This window comes from Conger conger, chromosome 3, assembly GCF_963514075.1.
Source record: "Conger conger chromosome 3, fConCon1.1, whole genome shotgun sequence".
NCBI lineage: Eukaryota > Metazoa > Chordata > Actinopteri > Anguilliformes > Congridae > Conger > Conger conger.
Genome location: NC_083762.1, coordinates 27397310 through 27416353, shown reverse-complemented (window position 1 = coordinate 27416353; position 19044 = coordinate 27397310). Strand labels below are relative to the sequence as shown.

Here is a 19044-nt window from a genome sequence, read left to right as displayed (position 1 = left end):
CTGTCTTTGTCACGGCGCGGATGAATTTAACCCATTTTCCGCCAGAGGCAAAGGAACTCATCCTTGTACGGTTAACACGAGTTGGAACTTCCAGGTGATAATCCAGGTGATTTTGCTAAATCAATGTCAAACAGTAGTTTCAGTAGGTCAATGGAGAGATTTATCGTCTTCATGGAACAGAACATGTTGAGAACTGGTGTGCATTTCTTAAGGCCATTTCGTTGCAGAGGGCAGCCCACAAATCAGTCCTGACAGGCTCTGGGCCCCTTCTGCTCAGGGTGATAGAGTTTGTTTATGTGATGCAGGTGCGCTGTTGGTGAACGGCTCCCTTGACTTTGAGCACTGCCGCGAGTACTACCTGTCAGTGGAGGGGGCGAGGGGCAAGTCTTCCCTCAGCGACATCGCCATGGTGATTATCAACATCACGGACATCAACGACAACGCGCCTGCCTTCGGCCTGGGTGACTACAGCAAAGAGATCTCCGAGGATATCTCGCCTGGAGACACAGTGATGCAGGTACCACTGACAGCTCCGTTCAGCTATCACTGTGGCAAACGCGATAGCGTTATCAAGTGTGTGAGCTTGGTAATGAAGCAAGAGATGACTTATCTTGTTGTATCTGAGCTCCAATACATCTGTAGGGTACACACTGAATAATGTAAATGGATCGGATTAGGTGCTGAAGTTCCTGCTTGGTTTGCTTTACATCTGTAGTGAGATAAATGCGCTAAAAATAAGGTCATATGTTCCGGGATGAGGGATCAGCTTTCAGTAGATAATTTCTAAATATACAAATAATTACAAAAACTATTAAAACTGAGTTCTAGCAGTAGTGACTTACAGCAATTTAACAACTTCAATGCTTCCCTTGAGAATAGTGACACAAAAATTACTACCATTAAAAATGCAAAAATAGCCTCCCTGACAAATGCAAACTGAATACATTGAACATAAATTTTAATTGAAACCGTGAAAAAGCTTCAGAAGAATTGGGATGAACAGGGAGAGGGGGACAGTATCTGCAGAGAGAGAGGAGAGAGAGGAGAGAGTGAAGGTGTCACCTCCCATGTGCTCTCTGCCCTCTCCACACTCCCAGGTTTCTGCTGATGACCTTGACGGGCCTTTGAACAACATCATTCACTACTCCATCGCCAGTGGGGACCCCGAGCGACAGTTTGGTATCGATCCCCGCAGTGGGGAGATCAGAGTGATCCGCAGGCTGGACAGGGAGGAGGTGAGAGCTGGATTTTGTCAGCATATGCTGTGGACTGGGGGATGGAGGGGGCAGGGCTCATGTTTTAGGTATCCTAGCCATACATTCACTCTTTGTGTTTGTTTTCTTTATCTCATTTGTGTTTAAACTTGATGACCATGTATTGTTTAGTTATATGTGAGTCATTGCTACCCTGCCCCATCTGTCCTTCCTTTAACAATAATCGATCAAAAGCACAGAATCAGGAAATAAATAAAGATATATCACAGAATACTGCCCACTTTCAGAGTTTCTGTGTGTGCTTTTAAAAAAAGAGATCGATTTTACAAGATTTGTCAGGTGAATGCAACATAAAACCTGTCTACCGGGACTGAGTTCAGCTTGGTTCAAGTGCTCTAAAGTACTGTAATCCTCAGGAAGTGTGTTTCCACCCTCCACAGGTCACTCACTACTCTTTAACCGTGCAAGCAGCGGACTCAGGTCACCCCCCCTTGTCGACCGCCGTGCAGGTCACCGTGACTGTGTCTGACGTCAACGACAACCCGCCCGTGTTCTCCAAGATCAACCACAGCGTCGTCCTCCAGGTACCACGGCACCACAGGACGTGACCTCATCAGACCGCGCATAAAGCAGCACCTCCAGCAGAACTGATTGACAACATCTAATACAGCTATAGATTGTTTTTCTCTCCTCTCACCAGCCTACTCTATTCTGTCTGGTTGTTTACTACTTGGGTGTCAGCCTGATTCATCTCTTCTAATAATAGGGCCAACTCTGCTGACTCTGAAAGACGTTTTACAGCCCATTTACCTCCACCTTCGTTGCCTGTGATGTGTGCGGGGGCTATTTGGCAAGGCGGTCGTGGTCACTTACCATTAGCTTTAGGCCTGCCAATGCAGCACTCTGTTTCAATTACACGTTGTGGCTGTGTCAGCTTAAATGTGGCAATCAGAAGCGGTTGAGCTCATTGTGCCAAATGGAAAGCACAGGGCCAGAGTTCCAGATGAGCCGCACCCCTCATCTGCTCTCAGAGCCTTTCAGAGCCCAGCCTCACAGTATGTCTTTGTTTTGCTCTTGCTTGAACAAAAGCTGCTTTTATTGTAAAACGAGGATACTTCTCATGAAGGGTGAAGCTCACAGTTGATCTTTGAGTTCTGGCTTAATGTTTTGAAAAGACTTGACGGATAATAAAAATGCTGATTGCGTCGCTGTTGACAGAGATGATGGTGAAGCTTAATAATAAAAATAATAATAATAATAATAATAATGATAATAATAATACACATTCTCTGTCAATATTTTTAATAATGTATTTTCCAGTTTAATAAAATAATTTTTCATTATGTTTTATTTAAATCAATCTAATTATCTTTGAATCGTCAAAGGTGTTTTGTCATTTTTTCCAAACTCAATGATGTGGCATCTAAATTCCACAAAATTCCACAACAAAATTCTTGTTTCTCACAAACTGAGGACCTTACTTGTGGTTTTCCAATCCAATCAGATTGAAAAAGCTTATTTTAACACCAGCCTCAATACTTTTTCATTTTAAAGCATGCCCACTCCCCAAGTGCTCTGAATTGATTTAACGAACAGAGCAAAAGGAGGCCCAGGGAAGGTGCTACATTAGGTTTGTGGGAGACGTGCAAACCCAGGCAGGTGCTAAAAATTCACATCCCCAGGTTTGAGATTATGATGAGCACCATATACATGCAACCCATTTTTATTACTTAGGATGCCATACAGCATAACAAATTTGCACTGTAGGTGCTGTAAAAAACACACAAGCGGCTCTGAATAACAATGATCGAAGTCGTACTGTGATTTTCATTCACACCCCATAACCTAATCAGTGCACATACTGAATGCAACCACGCTTTAAATTGCCAACGAAACAAAATTGCTTCTAGGGTTCATATTCACAAACCACACAATGGCTCAATTTTGAGCCCTAGATGATTAAGTATGAGCTCATATAGATTTTTTACAGCCATGCTGTAAGTTTGAAGCCGCTTCAATGTGGAAGTAACTTTGCCCTGTTGGCTTAAGTCCTTGTGTTGTTGTTCAGGAGGGAGAACCAATGGGCAGCAGCATCCTCCAGCTCTCCGTGACGGACAGAGACACCCCCCGGAACGGCCCTCCCTTCTCCTTCCACATCCTATCTGGGAACGAAGACAAGCGCTTCCACATAGACCAGGGGGGCCTGCTCTCCGTCGGGGGGCCTCTCAGGAAAAGGACGAAGGCCCAACACCTGCTGAAAATCCAGGTACTAAACCCCTCCCTTCAGTCCTTTACAGACGGAGGGAGTCATGTATTAACTTCACATAAAACCGCCTGTCTCCATGGATGTTTAACTTGAGGGTTTTATAGAGCGGTGATGGAGTGTCATACGCTGGTTAAGGCCGTGAGAGTCATGATTTTGGATCGCAGCCAGGGCACTGCGATATGCCCTTGAGCAAGGTACTTTACAAACAGCTGTGTAAGTGGAACAATGTATACGTACTAAGCAAATACAAAATCAAATAAAGTATACCAGGGATAATAGGATCTGTGTTTAAAACCTGCTCTGCCATCTCTTGAACAAACCACATATGAATGGACTGAGAGGACATTCTTTCTTTATAAAAAACAGAGCTGTGTGAAACATGCATAAATGGTTACACATCTAAACACTTTTCTACAACGGTGAACAGAAGCCCTCCTGCAGAATATTGTTAATAATATGGGACATTTGTATTCATTTGGGCAGATTTCAGCTCCAAGCATATCAATGTCATACCAATAGGAATTGCAGTACTGCAATACTGCAGCCAAAATGGATGTTCAGGAGGGACTATTGCATTTGTTTACATTTTTCAACAGCCTGGCTCCTGATTTGTGCCAGAGTGTTCTTCATTGTCCTTCATAGTCATACCTTTTTGCCCATGGCAGGTGACAGACAGTGGCCACCCCCCGCTCTCCTCCATATGTGTGGTGCGAATCAACATCACGGAGCAGAGCAGATATCCCCCTTCAGTGGTGCCTCTGGATGTTTTCATCACCACCACCGACAGGGCCTTCTCCAGCAGGCTCATCGGCAAGCTCCACGCCACCGACCAGGACCTCCACGATGTTCTCTCCTACAAGCTGGACCAGGACTCCCCGGACAGCGGGCGGTTCTCCGTGGGCGCCGCGGATGGGAAGATTGTGGCGGAGAGCCCGCTGGAGCCGGGCCTGTACTTCCTGAACGTCAGCGTGTCCGACGGGAAGTTCAGCGCCTGGGCGGGCGTGCGGGTCCACGTGTGGACCGCCACTCAGCAGGCTCTGGACCGGGGCGTCACGCTACAGCTGGCCGGCTTGACGCCCGAGGAGTTCGTGAGCGACCACTGGAGGGCGGTGCAGCGCAGCCTGGGGGCCGGGCTTCACGTGGCCAGCCTGCAGCAGGAGCCCGGCTCCTCGAGCCTGGAGGTGCTGCTGGTGTGGAGGACCGCCGAACCTCCGCCGGCCAACCAGCTGGCCCGGGTCATGGAGGATGATATAGGCGTCAACGTCCTGAGGGTACGCCAGGGTAGCTGCGTGGGTCTGGACTGCCCCCCCAGGGGCTGCAGGAACACGGTCCACATGACGGGCGAGAGGGCGTTCCACTACACCTCGGCGAGGACCGGCTTCATTACCCCACGCCACACCTGGGAGAGCGTCTGTTTCTGTAATGGTACGCCCTTCCCATCGACACTACCATCTTCATCTGACATTTTTCAGGGGCTTAAAAGGTACAGGAGACATGGGCCAGGAGACAGCTGTAGAAATGTATTTACACAGGCTTCATGCTTTGAACAGATTACTACTGGTTTATTTTGACTAGAACTAAAGTCAGATTCACCCAGTGACACTGATAAGTCACATAATGAAAATGTTGAAAGATCTTGAGAAGTAAAGTACACACTGCAGGTACAGTTGCTTCAGAAAGTATTCGGACCCCTTATCTTTTAGCACACTTTATTGTGTTGTAGATTTCATTGTAAATGGTAGACTATCCACTTAGATGTTTGATGCATTGTCTGCTCAGAGATATAGTCTTCTGCATACCACTGTAGTAATGCATGGTTATTTGCGTTACTGTCACCTACCTATCAGCTTCGACCAGTCTGACTATTCTCCTCAGACCATTTTCATTAACGTGGTGTTTTTCCCTGCAGAACTGCTACTTACTGGATGTTTTTTTGTTATTCACACCATTCTCTGGAAACTCTAGAGACTAGTGTGGGTGAAAATCCAAGGTGATCAGCCGTTTCTGAGATACTCAAATCACCCTGTCTGGCACCAACAATCATTCCACGGTCAAAGTCACTTTGATCACATTTCTTCCCCATTCTGACATTTGGTCTGAACAAAATGACCACGTCTGCATGCTTTTATGCATTTATTTGCTGCCACATGATTGGCTGATTAAATATTTGCATTAACAAGCTGGTGTACAGGTCTACCTAATAAATTGCTCACTGAGTGTGTATTGTGTACTTTTTACACAAAATTGTACTTTTTAGGTTTATTTGGAAAGTCTTATTATAAGGTAATTTACTATTGTGGTGAAATGTAGACAAAAGGCATTGAGACTTTCTGAATCAAAGCACTTTGTGTTTCAGAATCAGCTGTGAGGTTTGACGGGAACGGATATCTCAAGTTCCTCTACCAGGCAGACGCAGCGAAGCAGGTGGAGCAGAACTTCCAGCTGTCTCTGAACATAAAGACTTTTCAGGAGCAAGGCCTGGTCATGTCCACTAACAGCACTGACTGGGGAGCCCTGGAGGTAGGCCTACTGTTCATGCTCATTCACCACATGACATACTCACTTAAACTGGGGGGGAAATGTTCCCTACTTGCTAACAGTACTCCCTTCCTTTTCAGGGATGAATTTGGTTAAGATAGGTCTTATGATGGTCTTGTTAGCATTAAGTTAATCTGAGGGAGATTTTTAGGAAGATTTTGATGGATTTTCAGCAGTTGAAAACAGTTGAAAACAGTTTTACTTAACAGTTTACAGTTCACACTATACGTATCTAAGAATTTTTTCTTAAATTTCCTAAATTGCATTCATCTAGTCTTTAAGAGATGCAGAAACACAAAATAATTTTTCTAGGTTTGAAAGTTCTTGGTTTTAATCTTTTTCCCTAGAAGCATGATACTATTTCATATGTTGTTTTCTTCTAACAAAAAGAAGCCCATTACAGGGAAAGCTTAATGCTGTTGATACTTAGACAATTAGTTGAACTGTTGAAGGAGAACTGGTTTCGAATGCTATTGTTCCAATCAACACCTCCTTGAGTTTTCACCAAGTTTCCTCTTTTGTTTGGAAATGTCAATGTGTGCTTTTCCACAAGTGTTTGTATTTCCCTCTCAAGTTTCTGGAACAAAATAGTAGTTGCCAGTGAAAATGTGCGAAATACCTGACGTTTCAAGGTGTACAGTAAGATTTCAGTCATAATTGCAAACCTGAGCAGATAATGACAATTACTGTAAAATATCACCCTCTCTCACTCTTTTGTTTGTGCAGTCGACCATGCTTTGTACAAATCTGTTCATAACATCCACTGCTCCTGCTGTGAGCACCTGCCTTACACCAGCTGCTGTTAAACAGCCGAGGAGACAGCTCTCAAAACCACCCACCTTCCAATAAAAGTTTAGTCTGGAGAGTTGCTTTGCTTACATGCATATTTTAACCACGATTTTCGTGATTTGTACTAATCCCATGAAAGAACATTCCAGAAAGGATTAGGATGGTAGGGAATGCTGCAGTTATCACATTATTACCCTTCCTGCCATATCATCTGATCCAATTTTTGAGAGCTGTGTTATGATGATGGTGCTTATTCCAAGTCCTTCCCAGCAATTCTTGCTGAAGCAGCATCAAATCTTTTAAGAATGTTTTGCCCCTATTTTTCCTGATAGATCATATAATCACATACCCAGTTTTTAGATTATGGTACATGAAGGTAAATTAAAGTAGTCATATTTAAAGGTCAGTGTATTTTTTTTTTTACAAAAACAAGCATTGCACACCAGAGACTCATATGAATCCTGTCCTGCTGCTAGAGTAAATACAAATTTTCTGTCTAAGTTAGAAAGGCAACTTCACATAATATGTGAAACTGAGCTAAAAAAGGAAAGAAAATAATGTATTGTAGTTTTGTATATTGGTACCCTGGTCCGTTACATTGTCAGCAAATGGCTTCAAAAGGAATTGCTAAGCACAAACCATCCTGGAATTCCTTTACATATTGCTCTTGTTCTTCTTTGCTGAACACTTTGAGATGTACAAGAGCACTCCTGCATTTCTCTAGAGAGCTTTGCTCCGGTGCCCCTTGACAAATTCTTATCAGCTCACAAATCGCATCAGTATTCCATACCAGAAAGGAAGCTGGGTCACACACCCATCGCAAACTTACAGAATTGAATTGAATTGAACCTTTTGGCAAACCAGTTGTTTTCTCTTCCTCTCTCATTCGCATCTTTTAAGTTATTTCCTTTGACATGACCATGTCCATCTGAGCAAAAATAAGAGGGATAGAAGACAAAAGGGAACTTGTCAGTGCAGAACTATATAATTTATGAACACTGACAGCTAAAATCTAACGTCATTAAAGGGAACAAGATTTCAGACGTGCTACTAACAGTGGGCCAGATGCCCTTTAATGCTGTTAGCAGCCATGGATGACACATTGGTAGGGGATAATTAGCTTTTATTCCCCACATGACTTAATGCTCATCAGGGCCATCTGTTTGGCATACAAATCTGTTTGAAGTGGTAACATATTTATTTGAAACGTTCCAGTTTTTTTTGTAAATAAAAATATACACACACACACACACACACACACAGACACACAACAAACTTTGCTATTTCATTGTCATTATCCATATGGAGCTTTACCTGGGCCAAAGCCAGCCGAATGAACATTTTAGTGTACAACCACTGTGCCCTTTGAAGAAGTAAAAAATAATTTTTTACTTCTGAAAAATTGCAGAAATTTTGTGCAGAAATTTTGGCACCCCTGGATTAAATGTCTGTAACAATGAAACTGTATGTGCTCAAAAGCAAACCTGGGAACCCTTTTGGATTATTCTTTGTTACTTTTTGGAAGATGATTACTAAGGCCCAGATGTAGGTGATTTACTTGTTAGGGCTTCAATGAGTCAAGTGAGTATAATTCCAGGTTTGAACCATGGGTTCCTCTAAACAGATGTCCAAAGTTTTCAGAATGTATATGGTTTATTCCCACCAAGAAGGAGAAGGCTACAAAAACTGTTTCAGAATGTTTCAAACTACCTATTTCCACTGTCAGAAACATTGTTAGAAAATGGAAGATAAATGGAACAGTTGAAGTCAAGGCAAGGTCTGGAAGATTTGGCCAGAGACCTGTAAGAAATGGTCCAAAGAACCCACACCTCACCTTCAAAAAGGGTGAAGTGTTTGTGGAGAAGAACAGCTTGCCAACTGCGAAGAATGGAGGTGGATCTAGAGGTTAATGTTCAGGCAAAAGGTCAGTCAAGATATTGAAGTTGAAGAGAGGTTGGGTATTACAGCAAGACAATGGTCCGAAGGATACCTCGAAATCAACCATGAAGTACATCCAGGAAAGATGGATGAGAGATCTCAAACATTCCATACATGCAAGGAGGCTGAAGAATATTTCTGAGCTAGAGGTGTTCTGCCAGGAAGAATAGGGAAAAATTCCTAAAGCGAGAACTAAAAGACTCTTAGCTGGCTACAGGAAACATTTCCAAGCTGTTATAATTGCCAGAGGAGGAGTTGCAAAGTACTAACTGACAGGGTTCCCAAACTTTTGCACAGGGCCTTTGAACTTTTTTGATTATTTTGAAACTGTAAAAAATGTAAATAAAAAGTAATCTCGCTTTAAAATTGTCATGTTTAACGTTGTACCATTTAGAGGTCAGGTTCACTTCTGTTCGCTTAGATATTAATTGTAAAAGGCTTTTTGAACAGGGTTGCCCACATTTTTGATGCAAAGATTTGCATTCCTAATGCAAGCAGATGAGGAGGATTTTGATTGAAATTTCTGGGCAGTTTATTTATTCTGGTTATCATTTTATCTGTTTCTAATGTGTGTGATTACATTGCCATTTTTGTTAGCTTACTGTTTACATTTTTTTAAATTTAGACGTCAGAATTCCATGATCCTTTTATAATTAGAGAGACATCTAATCAAATCATGTATTTGATATTAATGGTGAACTTAGAAAAATTGAAAAAGTGCCTTATTTAATTACCCTTGTACCCATGTATCTGAACATGGCATGAATAATCTGAAGGCTGTGGCCATGTTACATTTAAAAAGATGAATTCAGCCGTACCAAGCCTTACACACTGCCACATTATTCACTGTGGAGATTACTAAAGTTATGTGATTTCAACAAACAGAAACAAAGTACTGTATTAGCTGTAGTTCTAATTACTGTGCACTGGCTCCAGCAACTAACTTATTTTTAATAATTCACATAATGAACACACATGGCACGTACACATTGGATGAATCTAATACATTCCTACATTTACACATGAAGTGCTTGCTAACTTGTGGTTCATAACTGAAAGCCAAGGCAAAAATCAGGTATCATTGGAAATAAATAGCTAAAATGACTGATTCTGGTGATAGCACTTAGGCTCAGAGCTTACTACTGATACGATCAGAGGAGTAGGCCTTGTGCTAGTTTACTCTCAGCAATCCTCAGAAGATTCTGCAGCAGCAATTAAATGTCCAATGTGAAGCAGATTGCCATCAATAATGCATCCCCATACATCTGTGTGTTTCACTTGTAAATTTAAGATACACACAAACCATGCATTTTTAATGCATAGGAGAGGAAACCGATATATAAAGGAAACAGGCACATATATCAAAGGCAAAACACTGCATTATTTAAGTGCAAAGTGCTGAAATGGCAGCGCTGCCAGGTTGCATGCTAATGCGATGATTGCAAACCGATCTCGCATTCCAATGGTGCTTCCCAAACTGCCTCCAGCAATGGGCTTTGCTTTTAATTTGAAATGGCTCACCAGAACGCACTCCTCGACCTTTCTCAAGAAAGAGAAAGAATTCTGCATGACATCAGTGCGGGATCGAACGTGTTGGTGTTGCCGCTGCTGCTCATTTCGTCAACGCCCTGCTAAATACCATCCCGTCTGATCCAATGATTAGCAGGACTTGTAAAAAGATAAAAGACTGGCCTCCCTGACAACTCCACTGTTTCTGTGGAACTTCAGACAATGCCATGCGACGACAGCAGAGGATGTAATCTTAGAGGCGGAGGGGCAGCTGAGTAAACAGCGCTAATGCGCGGCGGCGTTAGCGTGAGCCCGTGGGCGGTTTCACTGACTCTCCGCGTGGTTTCAGGTTGACGGCGGGGAGCTCAGGTTCAGGTACGGCTGTGGGAACGCGCTGCCGGGGGCTCTGCGGGTGAGGGCCGGCCCCGTGTCGGATGGACGCAGGCACCACGTCCTGCTGGAGGTCCGGGGCGTGGAGCTGACGCTGACCCTGGACCGGACTCACTCCGACTCAGTCACCCTGTCCGAGCCCTGCCGGATGACCCGTCCTGGAGGGGCGCTGGCATTCGCCGCCCCCTGGTCCCCGCCCCACGGGGGGGGGCGCACGGAGGGCTTCCGCGGCTGCCTGGACGAGGTGGCGTTCAACGGGGAGGCTGTGAGGGCTGCCGAGGGAGGGCAGCGACCCCAATCTCAGCTCGGGGACAGGAGGGTGTTCGGCCGGTACCAGTGCTGCTCCCAAACTGAGGGCTGTGCCAGTCACCCCTGTCAGAACGGCGGGACCTGTGAGGAGATCTCAAATGGAGGTGAGTTCATGGGATGGGTTGATGTCATTCGTTCTAAAGCTTGGGTTCGATTGCGGCTTTGAGGGATGGATGGCAGGGTGGGGTGGAAGTTAAGGCTTTCATCAGGAAAGAAGAATACAGATTGAGGAAGGCAGATGTCACTCTCTAAATGCAGTTCAGAAACAATGGAGGAAACCGAGTTTTGAATAAAACTATGAGATTTGAGGCTGTTTTTTTACTGTTTTGATGCTGAAACAGGCAGTTCAATAAATACAACACTGATAAAAGCAGAGGCAATCAAAGGCAGGATCTTTAAAATAACCCTGTCCATGGAATTTAAAGCACATCATTTCATTTTAAGAAAAAAACAATACTATCAAAGGAATGAAATGTCCGTACTACACATTGTGACCCATGCTAAAATGATAACTCACCTCCCTCCAAAAGTTAAACAGGCTTACTTCATGTATACCATATGACTTGCATAACTAATGAAATATCGATAACTTTCTGATTCTATAATCAGTTGTACATAACTCTGTAGTCCGTGTTCTGACACTCCTCTCCTCTGCTTGCTACCCAGAATTCCGCTGCAGCTGTACACTGCAGTACTTTGGCTCCCGTTGTGAGCAGGCCAACAACCCCTGTAGCTCCCAGCCTTGTGCCCATGGAGGGACCTGCCAACCGAAGGCTCAGGGTTATATCTGCAGCTGCCCAGATCATGCGACCGGAAACAGGTGGGACTCAACTTTGTTTTGCCACTGTGTGAAAATAATATCCCTTTTCTCTTTATCTCTCGTTTTCCATAACCATGGTAAATATCAATATTATATTTATTAGACAAATAATAGAGTATAACATATTATTTCTTATTATGTTCTGATGTCAGTTTGTTTTTTGTTTTCACTCTGGCACCGGAAGTATACATCATATATGATTTTATTAGCAGTCTTCTGAAAGCTTTCCTATTTTTTCTGAATCCAAACTGTATTGTGCATTTGTAAGGTGACAGCTAGCTAGCTTCTGTCTAAACAGCAGTTACTGCTCTCATTTGCAGAGTCTAAATAGTTAAGATGCTAAGCAGAGATCCCTGAGATAAGTATGGAGTGACAGATGATTTTCAGATGAACTCCCTGATAATGGGCTCCTGTTCTGAATCACACATCATATCGAAAGCTGCTTGTTATATTTGGATGTTTTCCAAGGCTGGAAAACAATGTTTTTTTTTCTGTTCTCTTCAGGTGTCAAGAGAGCATCAACGCATGTTCCTCAAACCCGTGCCCGAGCGGTTATGACTGTAAAATGAATGAAAAGGGTTTGATGCACTGTGACCCGTTGCCCCAGGTGTCTGGGGGCATTGGTGTGGTGGAGATTGTGGAGATCGCAGCCAGTGCATTGGGCATCTTGTTCCTCGTGGGGGTCTTTGTTTGCATCCGCAAGAGGTATGTCCAACGGAAGAAACAAAAGCCGGCCACCACCCGCGACTCCAACGGCTACTACCCACCCAGCCTGGCCAAGAGCATGATGGGAGACGGGCAGCAGACTCCGCCCATCGAGATGAACATGCTGGCAGATTCCAGGAATGACTTGGATCACGACCCGTTCCGGACACTGAAGCCACGCGGACAGACCGAGCTGGTGTCCCGGGGAGGGAACCAGGCCCAAAAGGCACAAGGGCCCGTGGTGTGCAGTGTGGCCCCCAACCTACCCCCTCCACCGCCCTCTAGCTCAGACAATGAATCAATCCTTAAAAACAACTGGGAGCTGGACTATGACGGTGAGTCAGCGGCACAGCGATTCTTCCCATTTCCATTCCCCCCACCATTTCCATTAATGTCATTTAATTTAGATGAAAAATGAAAAGGTCTATAGGACAAACAGCAGACCATGATTGAGTCTTGAATGATTATAAAGGGACACAACTCTGTACTCTGTCATTTCATCCGCTGAAGAGAATAGCTCTCCCTCTTTTTCCACTTCTGTTCTTTCTCATGAATATATTTATCTGCTCACAATTACGATTTCTAAATAACACATTTGATGACAAGCCGGCGGCAAAGAATACCTGGAGAAGATTGCTTCACTCCTCAAAGCCTAACTTCTTTTCATTCTGTATCACCATCATTTTAGCACTGACAGTTTGCATAACATTTTATGTTCTGACCCCTATCATAAGACTTGCTGAACCTGAACATCTCTTTGCATTCTCTGTAGTAAAGACTTGTTTAGTGTGAAAAGGGATAACCCCTGTGTTTCTGAGAAATGTGAAATTGCATATGTGGTGGACAGGTTTCTTGGGTTGTTGATACCACACCAAAAACAAAAACCAGCAGGCGCTGCAGCCAGCCAGGACCAGGAATGAAAATGACAGGGTTAGAGAGGTGCCAGGTAGCCATTGTTATGGTTAAAAGGTCATTGACGGCTGTCATCTCTCCATTTTATCTCTGGCTGTGTAGTGTATCCTGCTGACCCTGACTACTACGGCCGGCCCACAGTCCAGGAGTTCCCTCAGTTTGACATCGTGGAGGGCACGTTCCCAGCTGTGCCGACCATGGACCCCCGTCGGACTTCCCGCTTCGGGGGTTTTCCGTTCCCCCTGGACCGCTGCGACCGGCGGGCCCCGCTGCCCCCCTGCTACAGCAACCAGAATCTGGATGACTTCCTGGGGCCCGACGGGCAGCCCTTGCCCACCTCCCAGTGCCCCAACGAGTACACCGCCATCAGCTACTACCCCACGGAGCGCACGCACAGCGTGGACAACGTGTCCGGCGGGAACTACCGGCGGCTGAGCATGCGGCTGAGCGTGGCCCAGCCCTCCTACGCAGACTGCAGCCCTCCTCCGCAAGGGGCCCTGGGCCTCCCGGTGCAGGAGCCCCACAGCTACGCGGGTTCAGACATGGTGGAGAGTGACTACGGCAGCTGCGAGGAGGTCATGTTCTGAAGCAGCGTAGCTGAGGGGCAGGATGTTCCTATCAGGCAGCTTTATGTTTTTAAATTCTTCTTGGAAGGACACCCAGGAGCTGAGGTGCTTCCACAACTATTTCAGCCAGAGTCCCGCCCCCGGAAGACAGAAAGGGGAAGACTTTAAACAGAATTAATTCGTTTTTGTTTGCTGTCGTTTCTGGTGTTAGGCAGTAATAAAGATGCCTCAAGAAATTCTTGAGAAGGCTGGCCATCCCCAGGGTCTGGGTCCAGTCCGTGTGCAAAGCTTTCTTCACTTGACAACAGGACTTCATGAAGCAAGCTCATAGTTCATAGAGCCTCTGATATTCACAGCTCTCATAGTGTCATAGTCCTGCTAAAAATCAATCACTGGCTGTCAGGTGGCGTATGTAAGGATGGACTAGTTTGCACATCCAAGTATGCAAACTCAAGCATGCACATTTCACCAGTGCAAAATGACTGATGTAGAGCCATATTTTTAAATTATTCATATTGAGAGACAACTTATGTATCCTCTTACTGCAATAACCCACATCCACTTTATATCTTACTGAAAATAATGATTCTAAAACTGGGTTTTTAAACTGGTTTAGAATCTATATGAAACAAAAGCAATAATATGTTTAAATCGTTGGTGTTGTAGACTAAATATGTGCAATTCTTTTCACTCAAGAACATTAGTGGTGAACCAGACAAGAACTCAGGCCGCATTCAAGAATATTATTTGCTTATCCATTCATCAATCCAGCAATGCAAGTAAAGACTACTACACAAATACATGTGTTATGCTACAACGCTATAAAAAAGCTTATATACTTTTTATTGAAAAATGTAAATATGTAACCAGTGCAAAGACTTATGTATTAGTACACATACGATCCAGAAATTATATATCAAGATAAAAATTTTCTTTCTTGCTATATGTAAGAAATTATGAATATGCGGTATAAAGTGCAGTGTGTTATTCTGGGATAGAAACATAGAAAGTATGGGGGCTGGCTCCTCTCAGTAAAAGTAAAGGGAAAAAAAGAAATTAGCATTTCAGTTGGCATAAACTTTAATCTATCTAATAATATGTACTTTAAAAAGAATGTACCTGTTTTGTCATAGATACCATAATGTGAAAAGTATTTTCATTCCAAATGTCATGTGCCATGTGCTTCTTACCAATCTATAAATTAGATGGTGTTAAGTTTTGCTAAGGTAAAATTCTAAAGCTGTTTTTGTGTTGTGATAATAATACTGTTTTGTGAATAACTGGCGGTTATATACACACGTAGGTATGAATGTGTGAGTGAATGGTGTGTGGACCCTGTGATGGATTGGCGACCTGTCTAGGGTGTATTCCTGCCTCTCGCCCACTGCATTCTGGGATAGGCTTTAGCCTATGTGTATATAAATATAGAGTACACACACAGCATATAATTCAAGGAATGAAGTGTCAGGAAACACCCACCCCAAACAAATCGACCGAGAGCACTTATTAATAATGATCTGCATCTGTGCAATCTATAGGGACATACAGCACAGATGCAGGCCTTGTGCTATTGTTTACAATGACAAATTTTAGAATACGCTGCCTTGAGGGATTTATGCCATCATAACATTATTGTCTTCCGCTGACCCTGCCTGCTCTTTGTGCATGATGTTACTGCATTATACTGCCTGCGAATGAGGTGTTTGCTTTCTTTTTTTTACTAAAACATGTCTGTACGTAAAGGAAATGTGTGCTTTTCTTGTGTAGAGCGAAGACCAATTTATTATTTATGGAATGGATGATGTGGTTGGGAATAAACCGGCAATGTTGCCACCCTTAGATCTTTATTGGTTGGAGAGTTGTGGTAGGTCGGCATAGTGAAGTTCTAACTTCTGAAGGGAGTAGCTCATTGAATTACATATGTATGGAAGAGAGACTGACAGGGAAGCACAATAAAGCAGTGGTCAGATATGCAGAGCACGTGTTGGTCCAGGGAGTTCATCTGAATGTACTGATATTGTATTGTGTTTCTCAATGTGGGTGAGCCCCATGTTTAACATAGTTGTTTCTCTGTGAGATAATTATATTATGATGTCACTTTGCTTCATTAATTTTCTTTATTGTAAAACATAAATGTACATAACATAAATAAAAAGTATTGTTTTGTATTATTTTAAGTGTGGTGTGTTTGTGTTTATAATAATATTATTTACAGTAATGTTATTGTGGTGCATGAAGTGGTTTATTTTAATTTTAACTCTTCTAAGAATGTGCAGAATAAACCACACAGCCCAACACACCTCTTTAACAATTTATACTTCTTTCCTCTTGTTCAAGAATTTCCAAACACAGATTTATTTTTCAGTTGTATAAAATGTGCTATGAATGTTATGAAAAATCTGTAGGCAAAGTGCTCATATTGAGTTGAATATATACTCTTCCTGTAATACCAGTTGAGTCCACTAGAAGGAGACATGAATAGACGATATCTATGTATGCGCACACACACTCAAACACAGACACACTATCCATGAAAACGTAAACAAAAAACAAATTAATGTAATCTTATCCTGTGTAGTTCAACTATTTAATTGATAAAATTGTATTCATTAATAATGAATTTGCCTTACTGCACATTTTTCTTCCTCTTCTCAAGGCTCTTTACGCTGTCAAAAGAAATTAGCAGTGAAAAGTGTCTTTTTTATTAGAACTTGGACAGTAATTATACACAAAAATGTAACCATTAACTCACTTATTGCAAATACATTGATGTGCTCAACTCCCTCAGTTCCTCAGTTCCTTTTTTACCCAGTCTAGTTCACATATATTAGACTTTGTTTATATTAGAGAATGTTTCAGTTGAGTGAATGAGATAAATTCCTGCCTGAACAATATTTGCTCTATTCAGAGACACATAGGGACTGATTCAGCTTTACTTTATATAAAGTGCAACACAAACACATACACCAATAAATGATTGAACCTCCTACTGAAATGCAATGAGATTCCCCTACATCTACAATGCAGTCCACACATATTTGGACAGTCACACATTTTCTTGTTGTTTTTTTTTTTCAGCTTTATTTTGAGGTTTTTACATCCACATTGAAAGTACAGCCATTTTTAGGGGACCAAAACTATTTGGACAAATTAACAAAAACTGAAATACAGTAATCATATTCAATATTTTGTTGCAAATCCTTTGCAATCTATGACTGCCTGAATTCTGTGACCCATAGACATCACCAGATGCGGGTTATCTTCCCTGGTGATGCTCTGTCAGGCTTGTACTGAAGCCCTCTTCAGCACCTGCTTGTTTCTGGGACTATTTGCCTTCAGTGTGTCCATCAGCAAGTTAACTGCATGCTCAATTGAACTGAGGTTAGGTGAGGTGGCCAGCCAAGAACATTCCATTTTCATGAAAAAAGAAACACTCAGCAGGATACACTCCGGTTGCTTTGGCTGTATGTTTTGGATCATTGTCCTACTGCATCATGAACCATCCAATGAGGATTGATTTGCTTGGATCTGAGCAGCGGAGATACTTCTGTATACTTCGGCAGTCATCCTGTTGCTGCCTTCAGCAGAGACTTCTAGCCATAGCACTACCTCCACCATGCTTGACAGATGAGGTGGTATGCTTTGGATCATGAGCTGTTCCTTTTTTTCTCTCTTTCCTCTTTCTATCACTCTGGTATGGGTTGATCTTTGTCTCACCTTTTGTTCCACAACTCTACAGGTTTTCAAATGTACATTTTTGCAAACTATAAACTAACCATTCTAGAGACTAGCCTTGTGCTGAACCCTCTGAGGTTATGCTAGCTTAGCCTTCTCTTGATGGTCATCTTTGGCCATCTATACCATATCCTGGAGAGTATTTCTTGATCTGTTGAACAGTTACTGTATAAAAGGATTTTTCTTCTGTGGTCTACCAGGCCATTTACCATTGCTGAGAACCAGTGCGCTCTTGATTCTTAACAATATGCCAGCGTAACAGTTGATTTTGATACACCTAATTTTTCTGATTGATTTATTCAGAGTTTTCAGCCTAATGATGGCCTGTTTTACTGCCATTGACACTTCTTTGGCCCTCATGTTGAGAGACAACAACAACAAATGCAGATGGTACTCCTAGAATCGACTCTCAACTTTTTGCTAGCTCTTTTATGCATTAACTAATGATGAAACTGAACTCACCTGTCCAAGACACATTTGAACACCCAATTATTTTTGGTCCCCTAAAATTTATTGTGTATAAAACAGCCACAATTTTACACTGTACACCTAATATGGATATGAAAATGCAACAGCTAGTTGAAGTTGCACTATGACTATAAAGTTAAAGTCTGCACTTTAACTTCATAGTCATTGTTTCCAAAAATGTGTCACTGTCCAAATACTTATGGGCTGCACTGCATATCATTTAGCATGTGCAGGTGAATCCCCCCAAGAGTCCTGCAGACGGGGTAATAAACGTTTGAAGCGTGACTTTTTTGGCCCTTTCACTCATGCCTTTCAAACATGTCAAACTCATCATGCTGGATTACTATCACATTCAAATCATTTTCTAAAAAAGACGCCACTTGTAACATTACTTACAGTTCAACAACACTGGGAATGTTGTCAGATAATCTGATGCCTTAACATTGCGTGGTTCAGGATCAGGGTAATAAGTAACATAATAAATATTAATAACAGGTGTGCTTCCTCACAATGTCTGTTGGTTGGGTGTTCTGCCATGAAAAAACTTCATCAGTGAGAAGAATTAGCACAGTATGAAGCTATGGAAATGGAAACACACCACATTTAAACATAAAAAAGAGAAACATCTAATTTGGCCAAAAATAAAAAGGTGTTTATGAGGTGATGTTTTTTTCATATATTTAAATCTGGACCACATTCCATGGTCTTTTTTTCTCACTAATACATTTGATGCGTTTCCTTTTTTAACCCGGAGACTTGTCAATGTGGGGAAGCAGTTGCCAGTTTATGGAGGTACAGACCCTGAAGGTACTCAAGTACAGACCTGACACAGTGAGCCAAGATGGGCTGAATTGCCTGTTCTCATTATTATGTGCTCTTACCATG

General features: G+C 42.7%; 1 protein-coding gene across 2 annotated transcripts in view; it reads left to right on the top strand.

The window, feature by feature from the left end:
* The window catches only part of fat2 (FAT atypical cadherin 2), a 41817-nt gene extending 25690 nt beyond the window's left edge, over positions 1 to 16127 (top strand). Inside the window, exons 14-24 of one of the 2 annotated variants that reach the window (XM_061235782.1) lie at positions 306 to 517; positions 1098 to 1235; positions 1655 to 1798; positions 3283 to 3480; positions 4146 to 4905; positions 5837 to 6000; positions 10604 to 11057; positions 11620 to 11773; positions 12213 to 12218; positions 12323 to 12813; positions 13493 to 16127. In XM_061235782.1, the coding sequence (XP_061091766.1) occupies positions 306 to 517; positions 1098 to 1235; positions 1655 to 1798; positions 3283 to 3480; positions 4146 to 4905; positions 5837 to 6000; positions 10604 to 11057; positions 11620 to 11773; positions 12213 to 12218; positions 12323 to 12813; positions 13493 to 13977 (3206 nt within the window). In that variant the 3' untranslated portion in view covers positions 13978 to 16127. Of the gene's footprint in view, positions 1 to 305; positions 518 to 1097; positions 1236 to 1654; positions 1799 to 3282; positions 3481 to 4145; positions 4906 to 5836; positions 6001 to 10603; positions 11058 to 11619; positions 11774 to 12212; positions 12219 to 12277; positions 12814 to 13492 lie in introns of both variants that reach the window. The other variant, XM_061235781.1, reaches the window with a different exon arrangement.
* The last annotated feature ends 2917 nt before the right edge of the window (positions 16128 to 19044 follow it).